At 40.6% G+C, this 18,373-nt stretch overlaps 1 protein-coding gene across 4 annotated transcripts in view; it reads left to right on the top strand.

The window, feature by feature from the left end:
• Positions 1-18,373, top strand: part of BZW2 (basic leucine zipper and W2 domains 2) — a 57,022-nt gene that overhangs the window by 36,997 nt on the left and 1,652 nt on the right. For all 4 annotated transcript variants that reach the window (XM_065830231.2, XM_065830232.2, XM_071805081.1 and 1 more), the window contains 6 exons: positions 1,120-1,255; positions 4,700-4,809; positions 6,648-6,818; positions 7,286-7,432; positions 11,608-11,746; positions 17,793-17,915. In XM_065830231.2, coding sequence (XP_065686303.1) covers positions 1,120-1,255; positions 4,700-4,809; positions 6,648-6,818; positions 7,286-7,432; positions 11,608-11,746; positions 17,793-17,915 — 826 coding nt within the window. The remainder of the gene's footprint in view (positions 1-1,119; positions 1,256-4,699; positions 4,810-6,647; positions 6,819-7,285; positions 7,433-11,607; positions 11,747-17,792; positions 17,916-18,373) is intronic.

Below are 18,373 nucleotides of genomic sequence, written 5' to 3'. Positions count from 1 at the left end.
TGTCATGGCAGCAGAAGGTAGCTGAATAAAGCGCTGGTAGCTGAAGGAAATGAGAATTCCTTTTTAATTCAGAAATGGATGTCTGCAGACTTTTTTTTCTGCCCTGATGGTCAGTTTGTACACCAGCTTCTGATGGAGTCAGCAGCTTTTTGCAATGAATGAAGCCGCCCTTTCCTCTCTAACCTCCTTTTTCCCATCAGCCATACTGTGATTGCTAACAACACATTAAGAAAATGTTACTGTTAACAGTAACGCTATCAACAAAATCTTGTTTTTGCGGAACTTCTTTCCTGATGTAAAGGAGAAGAGATGTAAGGTGCTGCCTCAATACGCTTTCAAGTCATTCATTTTATTTTAACATGAAATTAAGATATATAAATAGACTCAGTTGCTGGTTTCAGACTTGAAGAGGTAAATGCGTAGTCCAGATTTTCTAGTGCTTAAGATGGAGAGGTTTGTAATTTTTTCTCAGGCTGGTTGTTTCCTCTTGTAATTAGTAGTGGCAACGGCAGGGTCTTAGAACAGCTTTTGTTCCTGTCTGTCCTCTGCCAGCTGCATCAAGAATGTCTGAACTTGAAATATATTTCTTATTTTAGCCAAAGAAAATCTTTTGTAATTGCGCTCTGTTCCCTTCCCCAAAAGGAAAACAGGAAACTTTCTCATCCTTTTATTGTTCACATGAGTAATAGTTTTTGTAAGCTAGAAAAGGAACTGTGACTGTGTGGGGCTTAGTCCGCTCTGAAGATGTGCAGGCGCCTGTCAGCCTGTTGAAATCAGCAGGTCTGTGATCCTGTAGTTTCTGTGGGTCTCAAGCCGTTAACGAGCACTTTTATTTTTACACATACATCTGTATATTTGGAGAAGACAGGCCTCGTCTCCCTGAGTAAGGCTGTATTGCACATGCTTGCATCCTTATGCAAAGTGAAATTTTAAGTGATCAGTGAAATGGCACCGCCATGCTTCAGGACAGATTTTGACGTGATTGCTATTAATTATAGTGGGACTTGTTGAGAAATAAGAAATAAAACTGTCTGCTAATATTCATCTCTACCTGTTATTATTGCCTATGGCTCAAATATATCTTTTTTTTTTTTTTTTTCCTTCTTGTCTGATCCACAGCTTCTGCTGTTTCTTAAAGCCTTCACTGAGACAGAACAGACAAAGCTGGCAATGCTTTCTGGCATCCTGTTAGCCAACGGGACTCTTCCTGCTACAATTTTAACAAGCCTCTTCACTGACAATATAGTCAAAGAAGGTAATGTTCTATACAATATTTTTTTTCTTACATTATCTTTAATCAGGGATGTATTTTATTGCAACATATTTTATACATTGGAAGCCTTCAACTGTGCAACAGAAATCAGTATTTTAAAGCAGAAGCCTATACAGACAGCAACAACCAACATGCTTTGTGAAATCTAACAAGAGGGCAGTCAAACATAGGAAAAAAACAACAAAACCAAAAGTAAACCCTAAAGGATTTATGTTTTCTGGAAGTTATACACGTGTGCAGAATTGTAGAATATATGCCTTATAGTGGTACTAAAAAGTGTGAACTGTAACATCTATTCCTGATATACGCCTACTAGCATTTTTTCAGGTGTTGCAAATATCTTGTGCATGTGAGCGTGAAGTGGGACAGAGAGCACATGCAGGCCAGCTGGGTATTGCAGAAGGTAAAAAAGAATTCAAGCCCCTGCTTTGCCTTAATACCAGTAGTGATCAGTGTTTGATACACTTTCCCATGCATTTGTATTTACCATATAATGAGTAACTGTTCTTTCAGTGTTAGGGTATAATGCATTTTTGAGATGATTATTTTTTGGGGGGGTTTTCTTTAGTTAGTTAGTTGTAGCTACCTTGGAGTCCTGATTTTTCCAGTGTCTTTCTCCACTAGAGTACCTGGAATAATCGCAAATGCACTGTCAGTGTCAAACAGGTTTTCATGAAATCTTTTTGATTTTGTTACAGAGCTATATATTGGCTAAAATGTATTCTAACTTTCATTTAAAAAAGAAGTGTTCTAACTTCGTGTTGTCATTTGCAGCATGCTAACCATTACATTTGTTTTCTAAATGCTGCAGAAAGAAAAGCCACAGCTGCAGCTTTGCTCTATCATCACCCACAGCTTTTGGAATCAGAATTGAACTGGGAGAAAATTCAAACAAAAGCACTAATCCATGTCTTAGGGTGATGGCCTGCAGTTTTTTTAAATCAGAGTCTATTATGGGTCTAGTTATGGGAAAACAAGAGTCATCTGTTAACTCAAATTTTTAAAACGCGTGTAATTTGTTATATTTTAAATTTAGCATTTAAAGAATGCAATTGTTATATACAGATCCTAGAACAAATTGTATTTGCATTATACACTTATGTTTCTAGGCGCTCTAGACTTTTGTCAGGAGCTTACATATACTGTTGATTCTTGGTTTATCTATACTAAAATGTACCTGTGTCACATTTCAGGAAAAGATTGTTCAATCAGTGTTCTGGAATAGATCTTTTATGGAAGAATAATTAAAGATGCAAAGATAAATGAAAAACGGGAAAAAGATTAAGGCTTAAAACAGGTAGATCATATAAAAATAAGCTTTATACTTTGATTTACAAAAAATCAATACTGCAGGCAAGTGAGGTTAAAATACACAAGGAAAAAATTATCTGAGGGAGCAGTTGATCAGTGTGGCAATTGTAACGTTGGCAAAGAACTGGTTGAAAGAGAGAGAGGACAGATAGTGCTAATAGGAGATCCATCAAGTTTGGGGACAAATACCTAATTTATTTTAGGATTACCCTTTTTCAGTGTTATTACTTTTATTGTGATGTATCGATGGGAAAAAATGTCTTTTGGGGGTAGCTGACGTATTTCTAGCAGAAACAGAGAAAGGTCTAGGCAATGGTGAAACCTCAGCAGAGTTATGTGTGCCCTTATTGTCACTCATGCTGAAAAACCAGTGCAAATGCAAAGAGCGGTTAATGGGGTTAATCAATAAAATGAATGGCTGAAGCAGCTTTCTGCAAATAGGGGAAAAAGAAAACCAAAAACAAATGGAAAAAGAGAAGAGCTGCTTAAAGGAAAAGGCAGTGGCAGCACATGAATAGAGCATAAGAAGTGGCTGACGATAAATTTGGACTGTAAATTAGAAGTTTGAAAACATGTGGGTAGCTGTAGAACAACCTCCCTCTGACATTTTTACAGGCATAAAATTTGTTTTAAGCTAAAACTTGAAGAAGGGTTCAGGACATGGCTATTGGGGACAGTGCTTGGTGACAGAGACCGGAGTGTTCCACTCAGTTTTGGTATTGAACTTATGAGCCCATCGGATATGCTGACCTGTTCTTGCAGGTTTAGCAGCTACAGATGGGCATTACACCTAGGTCTGCTGTTGGTAGACCAGGCTTTGTCAGTCTCGACTCATCAGCCAACAGTACTTCTGATGGCTGCATCCTGCTGGTTGCATTTGGAACCTGCTGTACAACATGTGAAAAAAGCCCGAAGTAGTATTTGTAGACCTCTCTTGCATGGCATTGTGCACCTATAGTTCCATATGGTCCTTCTGTAAGGATTGTGCCTTATGACTAAGCTCTTGCAATAAGGTTGCCAAAACTGTCGTAACAGTCAAGATCTGTAATGAATGTTAATGAAACTTAACGCTGCTCTGCGAATAGTCTTTTCTGTTCTTGTTTGATGACTCATTTAGCCAGTGTATCCTAGAAATAAGAATGGATCTCTATCCATAAAGTGGCTAAGAATGACGAAGCTGCTTCCTACCAGTAGGTCCCATCTAGCTCTTGCAGCTTCAGGACCGTTTGGGAGTGAAGCAGAAAATTGTGATGACCGGCTGTGGCATAGTATGATATACTGGTATCCTTATCTCCACCCTCAGTGTCACGGTAAATCTTGAGATGAGCGTAGTATGGAGAAGTGTAGCCGGCCTAGAGGGGACCTTCCTCAAGGATGAGCTGGGTCTCCCAGACCTTGCAGGTTCCCCCAGCTCCCCACAGTCCCCACTTGCAGCTGAGAAGCCAGAGCAGAGCTCCAGGAACACGAGCCGGGGGAAAACAGGAGGTGTGGGGCTAATGGCATGTTAGCTCCCCCAGGAAAGCTACAGCTAGGGGAAGAAGAGTTCTTTTGATCCAATGCAGAAAATATTAAGTTGTGCCTTGAGGAAGGAATTTTCAATTTAAAATAGCATTTGTGCCTGGTTCTACCAGCTACTAGGAGGACAAGGTACAATTAGTTACCTTGAAGTTGCAAAGTTATTTAACCCTATTCCAGGGCTTCCTAAATGCTGTTTGAATATATGGGTTGGTTTTTTTCAGTTCTTATTTCTGATTATTCTTTGTTATTTTGTGCCTTCATTTCCTGATTTAACACAATTTTTCCTTTTGCATTGGACTTAGTCTGTAAATTAGTAAGGGTAGGAAAAACAACTGCAAAGAAGATCTTTGAACAGTTGAATAGTGATGGGCAATACAGAATGAAAAGATTTTTCAAATAATCTAGGATACTTCAGAAAAATAATACTGCATTAAAGAAAAAAAATAGCATTTCATCTCCACGTGTTTGGTCCTGTTGTCATAAATGTATTTTCATTCCTTGTTCTTGTAACCATTTTGTAACCTTGTAATTCTTATAACCATCTGTGATTCATGTTGAAAAGTGCTGAAGCATGGTTTTGTGTTTTTTCTCAAACAGGGATTGCAGCCTCTTTTGCTGTAAAGCTTTTTAAAGCATGGATGGCAGAGAAAGATGCCAATTCTGTTACCTCTGCTTTAAGAAAAGCCAACCTCGATAAGAGATTGCTAGTAAGTACAATGTATTTTCAACTAGAAGCAAATAAAATGCAGATGGTAGTCTGCTGTAAGCCTGTTAACTCTCCATCAGACTGACTTGACATTTTTAAAATATTTTGAATCACAGCAGTATTGTTATGGCTGTAGCATTGATACAGGTTCAGGAATATTAAATACCACATGTTTTTACATTCTGTCTCTATTTTTTCTATAGTTAAATGCCTTCTGAGAGACTACATATATAGGGATTGGAAATTAATTAAATAGGATATTTTCTAACCACTGCTAACAAAACACACACCACTTGCAACTGTGCATGAGGACTTGTGGTTTTTTGGAAACATGTTTTACTTTTGTAAATAATAAAGGGTTGTGATTAGAATATAGGTTCCAAAGCGACAGTGTTTAAATAGTATAGCAAAAGCACAGTAAGCTCATTTTCTGCAGCAATAGCCATCTGGGCAGCATAACCGGTCCTGCAATGGTGCCAGCAGACCTGGTAGCAGCAATGCAGGAAGGCTGTCAGCCTTTGGACTCGAAACCTGTGTTCTGGGTTTGTAGCAATGGCCCAAGCTGTTAAGAGGATATATGAATATGCAGCAATGTTTTGTGCCGTTCTCTTGCAGTGTCTTTCTGAAGATCAATAGGGCTTTTTTTTTTAATCCTTAAAAAGATTGCTGCTGTGATAATCCAGTCAAATGCGCTACATCCTGTGTAGCGCTGCCTGGAGAATTTCAGCAGCATTTCCTGTTCCTACCTCTATAATTTATGATTTGGCAAGAATCTTTCAGAAGTGAAGCAACCCCGCCACCCCTTCATCTCTTCAATTTGTATTTGATTTGAAGAGTCCAAGTCATAAGTAATTTGCGATAAAGCTGTGAAATGGGCTAATTACACTGTTTATTAGAGAGGGGGAAGAAAAGCAAACTGCGTCTTATTTCTGTTTCAAACTTGACTGACTGAAACTTTCAGCTGTTGGCTCTCATTATGCTGCTATATTAAACAACTATAATGTATCAGATGATGTTGCCTAGGATAGCTGTCGTCATGAAAGTTTCTTCTTAATCTCATTTTCAGTAAGGAAACAGATTGAGGATCTCTAGTTTCTTTGTAAAAAAAGTGTTACCTATCCCACAAATTATTGTTAGACAGCAAGAACTGGATGGTAGGCAAATGCCGTGGATTCATTACCAAGATGGGGCATTTGCTGTAGCAATTTTTAAGAATCATTATAACTTTTCTAAGTAGCTGGACTTTCATAAATCATAAGTTGACGGTGTCTTTGAGTCAGAAATGCCTACAGGAGTTAATGTTAACAGTACATGGTGGCTTTTGAGATATTTGTTGAATGATGCATTAGTGGTAATGATTGCTCAGCACAGTAGCGACATCGGGCTAGGGTGCTGGGGCCATATGTGTATTGCTAAGTGTATTTTTCTTAAGAGGTAAATGTATGGACACACTGGGAGGGCTTGGTAAGTGTGCTTTGCGTATAATGGCTTTACCATCTATTCCTTTGTACTTTCCCTACAAAACTCTTGGAATCTGGAAAATGTGTATTTTCTCTGTTTTGAGCGACATCTTAGGGTCACAGGTCTTCATAAGTACATGCATTTCATGTGGAGAGGGTGTTAGGCTTTTTGCATAACTGACCATCATTTAGCCTTCCACTTTAATGAAACAACATTATGAACAAAGTGTTGACTTTTCCAGTGTTAACACAAGCACTGAATTTTTTAAGTGCAGTACCAGGTGGTTCCCCATTGTTCATTCTTAAAAAATGTTCCTTCCATTCTGTCAAGAGTCACAGTTGGTTATTTATTTAACAGTGAGTATTTCTGTCTTTTTAGGAACTATTTCCAGCCAACCGGCAGAATGTGGACCATTTTGCCAAGTATTTTACTGAAGCAGGTCTAAAAGAGCTCTCAGATTTCCTTAGAGTTCAGCAGTCACTGGGGACTCGTAAAGAACTTCAAAAAGAGCTACAAGAACGTCTCTCTCAGGAATGCCCAATTAAAGAGGTAAAGAGTGGGTTTTTTTACAACTTCTGTTTATACAATCATAGTGAAAGACTTGAATCAACAGTAGGTACAGAGGAACAGATATGAGCACCTCATAGTTCTGCTTTTCTTAAAATTATTTTAATTTATTCATCGGTTCACCCTGTGCTTAAGACTAAAGCAACAAAACATCCTCTGGATTTACAAGTGCAGCTGACTGTGTGGTTTTTTGGTTGTTCTTGTTTTGTTTGCTTTGTTCAGTTATGCTTGATGAGAATCTGTCTCATTTAACTGTATTAACTGTTAGGTTGGAGGGGACGGACAAAACTTGTAGTCAAGTAGTAGTAATGTTGCTAATGCTAAATGCTTCTTTTTTGTTATTCTTGTTCTAATTCTGTTTCTTCTTACTTCTGTGCTGTGGTGTTATTTGTAAATGACTGCAAGTATTTGGTAAGGCAGCACCATTCCTGGTTTATTTCCTGCTGCAGGTAGTGCTTTACGTAAAAGAGGAAATGAAGAGAAATGAACTGCCAGAGCCAGCAGTGATCGGTCTCCTGTGGACCTGTGTCATGAATGCTGTGGAATGGAATAAGAAGGAAGAGCTGGTTGCAGAGCAAGCCCTCAAACACCTAAAGGTGCGTGTGTGGGTGAAGAGGGGAAGGGCTGCAGTGAACTAAGAGAATACTTTGTACAGCTGTCAAGTTTTTGCCCGCTTAAATCCAGGAGATTTAGAGTCTTGAGGGCTGACGCTGAGCACGCTAAGCATCGGAGTGTCTTGTGTCTAGTCCCTTCTCCTGTAGTCAAATTAATGCAAAACTGAGATAGTTCAGATGATCAAATGCCCTGAGGCACAGTGCAGAGAACCAGGGCAAACTGAAGTGGTCACAGCCTGAGCACCTCTGCGCTGCGCTTTCTTGGTGTGCCAGATCCCAAGAGACTCCTTGCCTTGGGGACAACACTGAGCAAGTGCTGAGGCTCAGCTGTGCTCCAACCTGACTGGGAAGCCTGCAGGAACTGCCTTTGCAATGTCTTTGCCAGAAGCAAAGAAGTTTTGGGAGCATGGTGAGGTGGCACCAGTGCTGGCTTTGCACAGAGCTTGGTTAGATCCAGGCAGGGCTGCTCAGCTCAGATGTTGACTGTGGGAGCTGGATACTCGGCGACTTGTCAACTAATAAGCCAGGAGCTGGCTTGAGAGCCTGTGCACTGTGTAGGGTGGTTACTCTCTGATCCAGGTACTGTCCTTATGGCTAAGAGAACTGAATGCATATAGAGACGGGCTGTAGTTTGCTAAGTGATGACAGATCGCAGTGTCACTGTTTTATGTTGGTAGAAAAACTCTTCTGACCCTGAAGCGGAAGAAAAACCCAAAACCTGAAAACAATGCAGAGGCATTGGAGTCATTGCAGTGGTTGGTGTTCCTCATCTAAGTCTGAAGGAACTGTGTGGTGCAAGACACTTGAACTGAGAACAGAGGCAAAAAGGCTTTTCAGCAGAATTAGTCCTTTTAAGCTAGTAAACCATGAGCAAGAGAATACTCCCTCACAGCCAGGGCTGCAAAGATTTGCCCTAGGCTAGAAGCAATCTGTACTTCATTCTTTATGGTAAAATGGATCTTAAGCTTGATCTGAATTCCTTTCTTCTTCATATTGGATGCCTCTATTGGAGTTCCCACATTGGTTTAGCTCCTACCACTGCTGTCCTTTCATCTGAATTTGGTTTCCCAAGAGCAACATCAGCCATCCTAGAAATGCAGTTGCTTGCATTCTTTTGTAGTCTTTGATGGTAAAACTGAATGCCTTGAAGTCTTCTCAAGTGACCCAAACAGCATTAGAGAGACAAGATAGTTTCCAGAAGGAGGAGAGACATTGTTTTTCTTGTTCTTTTGATGTAAAAACTGATCATATCTCTCTGAGTTGTAACAAAGTATTCATTGAGATTTACTGTCTAGTACTGCAGGGCAAATTAACAAACATTTCTTGGAATATTTGAACATGGGAAAAATAGAAACATAGCTGGCTTTGTGCAAATATTGTTGACTGGGTGCTTAGTCCTATGAATCTCACTGTCCCAAGCCATCAGCTATGTATGTAACCCCACTAAATTAGGTAAGGCATTTTGCCTATATGAGACAGGCGTCTTTCTAGTTAGCACTGCCTGAAAACACAGGACAACTTTGTATGAGGTATTTACTATTTGCAGCTACAGGTATGATTTTAACAGAAACAGTAGTAATAGCAATTTAGACTTTGCTAGCTGCTTCTTTACATTCCATTTTTCAAAAATGAACAGCATTTGTTTCACATCCTCTGTCTATAGATAGGTAGAGACAGATCTTGGATTCCTCTCTTTGGACTCTCGCGTGACCCAATATGTCAGCCTCCTCCAGAAATCAGATTAACACTGTTAGTGTGACACAGAGCTTGGTTCTGTGCCCTACTGTGTGTCAACGTGCCCTGAAACAATCATAGAGTTGTTTTGCCCTGGTGGTGCAAGTCAGGGTGTGTATAAATACGTACTTGACATGGGACATACCAGGTGGTGGGATTTATTCTTGTATGGCTGTACCTGACATGTAACATTCACAAAGCACAGTTCCCAAAGCTTGGATATACAGGTACCAGTCTCTTCAATTTATTAGATTTCTTTTAGTAAACTGTATGCAAGGGGCCCCTGAAAAGACATATCAAGGCACAGAATATTAACCTAGTTTACAGCTAGTTTACAGTTCTTAACAAGCTGTTCTTGGATGGGTGGGGGCAGCTATGAAGCAGTAAATGCCACATGTGCCATGCACACTGCAGGAGCTGAACTCAGGAGGAGACGGGGCAAGCTGTTAAACCCAGAATCTTACAGGATAAGCTCTTTGTCGCCCCAGTAACCTCACCATGACACTGGGCTTAGCCCCTAGGCCACCTCCAGTGCAGGGAAGAGATGTTCCCCATGGATGGGGGAAATCCTCCAGACAATTTGCGCTGCTGGCAAGGCTGTGGTGTGAGATTCATGACGCTGCAGCTGCTGGCCTGCTGCTATCTAACGCGAGGCAAGTGCAAAATAACCCACTTAACTCAGCCAGCAATGAAAGAACACTAATTTTATGGTTTCTTAGTCAGCTAGACACTTGTGAAACTTGTAATTGTAAGTCTGTGCCAGTTGAGGAGTGAGAGGAAAGCAAAGGGAATTGGTCAGATGTGGCAAATCCTAAAGGTAGGATTTTTATTATAAATTGCTTAACAGACACAGCAGCACTTCAGAGACCTGTGGATGGGAGTGGGTTCTGCTGGTGCATTTTGTTTATTTAACAGCAGTATATATTGCCCTGCCTCCCTGCAACTTACCTAGATACCAGCTGGATGCTTCCAGGGCCAAGAGGAGGAAAGAGCGAGTCTTGCTACCTAAAGCCTTCACAAGTTTTGCAACGCTTTAACAAAATAGTGGCGTTGTTTCTAGAGATGTGGCTGTACCTGCCAGAAGTGGAAGACTCAGCCTCTGGTGTTGGCTACATGTAGTAATTTCTCATAGTTACTTTCTAAGGGTTTTTTTTCCACAAGTAATAATACTGTCTGCATGCCCAGCTGCTCTTGTTACAGTTGCACTGCGATTTTTTGCTCTTTCTGTAAATTAATAGCTGATAATTATTTTGCAAAAGACATTCTAGGCCTTTCAAACTTTAGTTTATTTTCATGCATTTTAATTTTTTTTTTTTTTCATGGATCATGTTGAGTAAAACCCTCAGAATTTACCCTCTTGTAAAGAATTCCTGAAATGTATGTTCTTCTGAACGTGCCCATCAGTGCTGCTGGTGATGGGTGGTTTGATACCTGACCGTGTCCATCGGCAGCGCCGGTCGCACAGACCAGAACTCTGCTGCATTAGACCATTGCAGATCCAGCTGAAAAATGCCAAACTGACAGTGTTACTGAAAATGATGAAGAAAGGCTGAACTGAGCAGTACAAAAACAATTTAAATGGTAAACTTAACATATATTTGTCTGGGGGCTCTGAAGATCAAGGTATTCCCTTCAGCTCTGAAAAATGCTTTTAATATTACCTTTCATTTAAGATTGCAGTCTTACCTGGACTTGTCACAGGCAAAGAGGAGGGGAGACTGGAGAGATGGATATAAACACTCCAAGTTTTAAGGAAAGAGTGAACAGGATATGGTCCTTTAACATACTTTTTAATTTTAAAATCTGAAATAAGAGGAAAAAATGCATAACAGAAAAGTTTTTACTGATACTGTCTTGTCCGAATAATATTAGCAGTTAATTCTGTGCTTTGAAAACATTGCTGTTTACCAAGGCAAAGGTTGTCATGATACTTTGGTGGTGATAATGAGAAAAAATAATGACACTTGATCACAGTTATCTCGAATAACTTAAATTAGTTCAATTTCCTGGGACTTCTGAAACCCTGTGAAACTAGAGTTTTGTCTTTTCACAGACTTCATCCTTGGATGCCTTATGTTATGAACATCAATAAAGCATCATCACTTCTGAATTGGCATCATCCTGCCTTGTGAAGTGTACGAACAGCGGTACTCTGAGACATGGACTTTATAAATTGATTTTACAAAATTCAGTATCTAAAACTGGTACTGAATTTTAACTCGCAGCATGCAGCAAATCTTACAAAAGCTCATGGATATTTATGTATATGTGTTTAAGTAAATGCAATTGGCAAGTAAATCTAAAGTTTCAGTGAAACAGATTTCCAAGGATGAAATTCATGATACAGACATTAAACGTTTTTATTTATTTTTATTCTCAGTATACTGACATGCATTTTGTTTCTTGCCCTCTCTTCCTTTCAGCAATATGCCCCCCTGCTTGCTGTGTTCAGCACTCAAGGCCAGTCAGAGCTGATTCTTCTCCAGAAGGTGCAGGAGTACTGTTATGACAACATCCACTTCATGAAAGCCTTTCAGAAGATAGTGGTACTCTTTTATAAAGGTAAAAGTCTATATCCACTCTTGTATACTGTGCATGGATTCTCTGTGCCAGTCACTCACCTATGACGCCATAGGAATCATATGTTCTCCAGGTATTGCATATGAGAAGGCTGAACTCTGGAATAACTTATGCTTTGATAGTTCAAAGGAGTGTGTGGCAGCAGGAAAAGCTGAAACAAGCTTTTCTGTCTTTGTTGCATTTATCCTGTAGTCCAGAAGCATGTGCAGGATCCAAGCACCATCCACAGTCTGGTCAAGTGCAGTTTAATCCTTGTATAAAACCAGTTCTAGGAAGACATTTCTGTAAACTCCTGGCAGGTTTAAAAAGGTAAATTAGAGCTTGGTTTTAAGAAACCTTGAAAGTGCAAACCCTTTTGGCAGGAAGATTTTGTTACTTCTTCCCTGCTAGAAGAGCTTTCCTGACTATTCTTTCCATTTTACTTTCCCCGCTGGTTTCTTGCAGGTGCCATAGTTTGAGGGATTTAATTTTTATTGTGAAGTTGACTTCTTTGCAAGTTAATTCAGATCGAGTTGTCATAGAGACTAATGGTCTTGCACAGCATGTGAGAGTTGGGTGCCAGTTTGTTCTGACTTTTTTGCTATAAATGGTTTAAGAAGAAAAATCAGCAGGAGTAGAAACCCAGTATTGATCTTTGGTCGCCCTGTTGTGTCCAGGTACATGTTCAAGGCAAACAAGTTCAGACTGTTAAAATAATGGCTTCAGAAGGCAAAAGTGAATCAGATGGATTTATTTCCGTACTTGTGTCAGTATAGCATGGCTTCAGTGATCAAATGAAAAAATGATACACCTTGTTCTTCTGTCTGCAAATTCTACAACTTGTAAAGACTGCTAATGACTGAGGACAAACTTCAAACTGCAACCTGCAGCAAACACTTTTTTCAGTTTTCTTGGAAAAAGAAAATTCACTTCAGACACGGTCAGTGATTGCTCTAACTGCTGTGCGCTCAGACAACAAGTGATGGTTAAAGCAGAAACAGTTCTGTGTAGGACTTCCTTCAGAATTTTTGTAAATTCATGACTGTATTAGCCTGCAAGAGCAACCGCATGGCCTGTCAGTGGAAGCCATAAGTTCAGCATGTCCAGCACACGCGATACTGTATTCATACCGGGAATACCTGGGGTAAGCACGCCAGAGCCCCGGCCTCTCTGCTGTCTGTGGCCGCGCCACGGCACGGCTGCCAGCCCTTCCCAGCCCTGGGCAGGCTGAAGTTTGATCTGCTCTGTTTGGCAGACTGACTGCTGCCTGCTGGCAAATGCTGGCCTGACTGTATGGCCACAAGCCGTAGGAACCTTCCGAGCGCTGGGCACAGTAAGGAAGTCTATTTAAAGCAGCTTTAGAGTTGAACAGTGTCCATTAGGTAAGGACATGCTACGGCATTAACCAGGGAAGGTTCCGGGAGCGCTAGTCCTCCAGTTCCTGTTTCTCCCATGTGAGGTTATTGTGCTTTAACCACCCACAGCTCTGGCTTGTCCAGAGCTGTGAGGAAGTTGCCGACCTAAAGCCGGGACCGAGTGCTGCCTGCTGCCTGCCTCTGCTTCATTTCCATGCTGGTGGGTCTCTCTCTTCCTCTCCCCAGCTCATACATATCCACTGGAAACAAGCCATCAAGTCTTTATTTAGAGACATACACTTTATTGTAGCTAAGTTGCTGATAAAAGCATATCTTCTCTTTCCTAGTCAAGGAGAACAGCCCCCAAAAGCGATTACTGGCTATGCTGGTGGTGAGGGCGCACAGCAGATGCCTGTGTTCCCCTTCCTGTTGTGCTTCAGTTGGAACCTGCGTTTCAGAGGACCTAATGAACTTTTTCTAGTGACAAATATAGACATCTGAAGTATCTGTGGATGTGCAGAGAGAAATTCAGCTGTCTACCAGGATGAATGTGGACAGCTTATTTGCTTGTTACTCATTACAAGGGAGTGCTTCCTGGGCATGAAGATAGTCATCAGTGATGACAGGCACCAAATGCCACCCATGCTTTGACAAATTTAGTTGTATGACTACTCTCATCAGCATGTCCAACATCTTGCATTTAAATCTTTCCCATGTTTCCATCACAAAAGAGCCCTTGGATTACTTTTCCTGGGAGTTACATGGAAATACCAAACATGATGGGAATGGTTGGGCTCATTAGCATCTAGAAGGCTTGAAAGTCTGTGGTGTTTGTTTGTTTGTTTTTTAATTCTGTCTCTAACAAGGAGGAACTTTTCCCCCAGTGAAAGCTCAATCCCTGTTTTTCCTTACATGGTGGCAGCTTCTTACCAGCTTGTAGGTATAATCTGCAAAAGCAGTTCTATAGTCAGTTAAAGCTTATTGACATTATTGTTATTATGATATCTTTATGTTCCTGGTACACTATAGAGGAAAACAAGCTGTCCAGTTCTGTACTGATCCCTGGCTATGATATTGCTTCTCTGGTTATTACTTAAAGGCAGTGCAATTATAAACCTGCCTACTGCATTTTGACCAATAATTTAAAAGCCAGTTGCAGAATAAGAATTACTGAATTCTCCTGAGTGACATCTGCTAAGTTTGCCAGCCTTCTTGCTAGTTATTCATGGGCTGTAAGGTGTATATTGGTTTTTAGTCCATTCTATGTTTCAGTGCATCCCTTAATTGTTGGTAAAATAAGCACTGAATTACACTCTGTAAATTGTATTCAGTTGCAGAATCTCCTTAGTTTGTGTCCAACCTGGAAATTTCAAATGTGAAATACTGATGCTATTGAAATTAATAACCATTCCTTTCATGAGGAATTTCACCCTTTGAACAGCAAACACCCTTAGCAGGCACAAAGTGTCTGTGTACTCTTGCATTAGAATTCAAGACAACTTCTACAAAATATGGAGGGAGAACAGAACACAAGTACATGTGTAGTAGCACTCATCATCCTTGTTAGGCCTCAGAGATACTCTTCTGCAGCACAGAGATCTTGTAACCAAAAGATGCAGACTGGCTTCTCAAATGCTGCAGGAATCCTGTGCTTATAAGAACTGAATCTTCAGGTTCCACTTGATACACAGGTTTTGTTTTTCGGTGGGACACAATTATCTTTAAATATCTTCATTATTCAAGTATTTCCTTTTGGTACTGGATGCAAAATTTTCCCAGCAAAAGAAAATATATCATAAAGACCCTGACCGTACTGTGAGAGACATTCCTGGCTTTGAAAGAGCCCTTGCCTTAAGGGTTTGTCCTCCCAACTGAGTTAGCTGCAATAGAGTTGAATTTAGGAGATTGATTGACCGTGTTGGCAGCTGACAGGGTTTGCTTTTCCCTTTATTGCCAACAGCTATGCAGTTTGAGTTGAAAGCAGAAATTTATTTGAACTGGGTGATTCAATACGGAGCTGAGACCTGAACTTCAAGCAACTTTCCAGTTAACCCCATAGTAAAGACACTGGGTTCCTCAGTCTCTGCTCTGCAGCTCCTGCCTTCCATGAGGGTTGTCCCTGGAGGCTCTGGCCGTGGGTGGTTTGGGTTGTACCTGCAGTAAAACCAGCTCTCTGGGGCTGACATCACCTGGGACTGCAGTGAAAATGATGTGCACACCCCCACAAACCATGGTGTTCAGCCTCAGCCATTAAAATATATATAATCAACTTTAATGAGGAATAACTATATATATATAAAATGGATCATTCTCTTCCTCCTCCCGTATCCCCGAGTGTTCCCATTGCTTCAAAGCAACCTCGAGGTATGATTAACTACAGCCTGTCCTGCATGATTGTTTAACTGAGCATCTCTGTGCTGACAGGAGAATATCATCTCTTAGGAGCACTGGAGGCATGAATGTATTACAAATAATATTTCTCAGAAATGAAAGGAGAGTTGCAGTTGTCTCTTTTGTAGTTCAATGCATCTTGTTCTTCCCTGTTAGTGTAGGAGGCTTATTGCTATGGAGTTATTTACAGGCAAATTTTCCATCCACCTGACTTGAGAATGTTTTAATCTTCCAGGCACACAGTGAGATTACATGCTGCTATTATCAGGTTTCAGGTTTTGGGGAGGGAGGGGAGAGATTCTCCCCTTCCTCTTTGGCAACAAACACATCAAGCCGACAATCTGCCAATATAATAAATGAACTTAAATCCTATTACTACTGGACTGAGATACGTGCCTACTTGGAGGTGTGTCCTTGTACAGTATTGTAATATGGACTGTAATGCAGCAATGGGCTTCCGCAGCTTATTCTATACAGCAACTTCATGTTTTGAAATGTCCACAACACCCAAGAGCTCTAGCTTGAGCCCCGGGAGGGGGTTGTTCTACTTCTTTTTTTCGCCTTTCCTGAAATCTCTCCTGATTTTCTGTGCTTCTCCCTAAGGATCATAATATGTGACACACCATGAGTAATTCTGCAGATGTAGGTGTGTGAACTGTAGGACTCTGTGGTGTATATAAGCTTTTACGTGCAGTTTCATGGGAGTCCATGTGAAATATTTTCAGGTTTGCTAAATTAAAATCCTGATTTATTAAATGCTGTAATGTCTTTGAGCTGCTGCTAAAGACTACTGGCAAGTATTCAATGCAACATGCTTGAAACTTCTTTCTTAGCTCCAGTGTTTCTCTTGTATTGGAGAAAAAGTTCATTGTGGTGGGTTGTGATTTCAGGAACATGCAGGAATATGCCACTTGTAGGGTTCACTAAATGCAAATTTGTATGTACTGGGAAAAGCCCAGAGCCAGCGCCCTCCCCTTTTCCCCCTGTTTTCAGCTTACTTACAAGGTAACTTCTACTCACATGCACTCACGAAATTCCAAATTTTCAGGGAAACTTCATATTCCGTTACTGTTGGATGTCTTGGGATAGTCTTGATTAAGCCCAAATGTGTCTTTGGTTGCTTCCATCTGTTAATTATTCAACAGCATATGTGAAATGTGTCTTCTCTGTCCCATTTTATCAGATGCTTTGCGGTTTTGGTGTCATTTATCTGAATTTGCCTTCTTCCCTTCCCTGCCACATCTGCTATAATAAAACCTTTAGGCAGAAGGTGATGGTTGGGATCGGTGCTTTGGCAGCCAAATATCCAGTGGGTGGGATGGCACCAAGGAGCTCAAGGAAGCCATGAAGAAACTTCGCTGAAATGAGTTGGTTTTGCAGAGCAAGGGAGGGTTGGTTGTTCAAAGAAAAAAAGAATGGAAATTTTAATGAGATGTAGAAAGCTGTCTTGGGTCTTTTTATAGAACGAGTAGAGTTTGGTATTTTTTTGTTTGTTTGTTCTTGCCTCTTGCATTACATAACTGCCAAAATGCCATTCTGGATCCCAGATTTTGCCTCCGCAGCCGTCAATTACTGAGATATTTGGCTTGGCTGGATAGTGGGAGCTTTTCTCCTGGGGCTAGAGGTCTGTTGCTAGCCCTACGTTTGCATCTGTTGGAAACAATAAGTGTTGTTGCTGCTTGTTAGGATTTCTTTATTCTGATTCTCACTCAGGCTTGCAATCCTTCACTGACAGCTATTTTGTTCTCAATACTTGACAGGAAACTGTCAGCTGGGCTATCTGATTTGGTCCCTTAGAATGGGTGGTCTGAATAGTGGCCTTAAAACTTACCATCTAAAAACAATATAAAGCCTTTAGGGGGCAATGATTGCAAAAATTCCCTCCTGGCTGTCTTTTCACTGTTCAATCAGGAGGTGTCTGTCACTTCAGATTTCTAGAACCATGCACAGTTCTGTGATTCAACAGCAAGAAAAAGTATGGTATTTCTTTTAAGATGTGCAGACTGAATTTTTTTTTTAATCCAACCGTCATACATAGTGTATTTAAAGCAGATGAATAGAGAATTGTCCTTTACAGAAGCGCAATATTTGGTACTTTATTTTAATCCCTAATACATAACACGTTTTGTTGCATCTGGAATCCCTTATATGCATCAGATATTCTGTAGTCGTAACCTAAAATAGTTCGTGCAAAGCTTGTTCCACAATGATTATATTAACTTACTTTAGGCTGCCTTTTTGAAGAAAAAAAAATCTCTCTACACAGATGTTCAAAATCTTCTAACCTCTGATCTGTATTTCAGCTGATGTTCTGAGTGAAGAAGCTATCCTCAAGTGGTATAAAGAAGCACACGTTGCTAAAGGCAAAAGTGTTTTTCTTGACCAGATGAAGAAATTTGTGGAGTGGCTGCAAAACGCTGAAGAAGGTACGGATTCATTTAAAGAAATATGGTAGTCTCTTGGCAAATCAAATTTCTGTTTTCAGATTTTAGTTGCACAGCATATGAAGTACACAGACTTAGAAGACAGCAGGGGTGACTGCTCCATATTGTTTCCAGTCATGCCTGAGCCCAAAAACACTTGCTGCTTTTTAATGTTTATGGTGTCCTTGTGAAGTCCTGAAGTCATCAGATACCACTTCTCTGGAGGTAAATTCTTTAGGCTTCTGCAGGAGGAACCCAGCACCGATGATGACCTGATGTACCTTGGTGTTAGCATGGCAGCCCAACATTTTCTGTATCACTGCCTTTTCTGCTATCACCATCTGCACTGGTGACATGAACACAGCGTAAACTTGCCTGTGCCACTGCAGCTGAAATCGCTGTGAGCTGAATGGGCAGGCTGAGATACGTGGTCTGTGTTTGCTGCTTTAAAATGGTTATTG

This window comes from Patagioenas fasciata, chromosome 2 (genome assembly GCF_037038585.1).
Source record: "Patagioenas fasciata isolate bPatFas1 chromosome 2, bPatFas1.hap1, whole genome shotgun sequence".
In the NCBI taxonomy this organism is placed as follows: domain Eukaryota; kingdom Metazoa; phylum Chordata; class Aves; order Columbiformes; family Columbidae; genus Patagioenas; species Patagioenas fasciata.
This window is presented reverse-complemented; position numbering and strand designations above follow the sequence as displayed.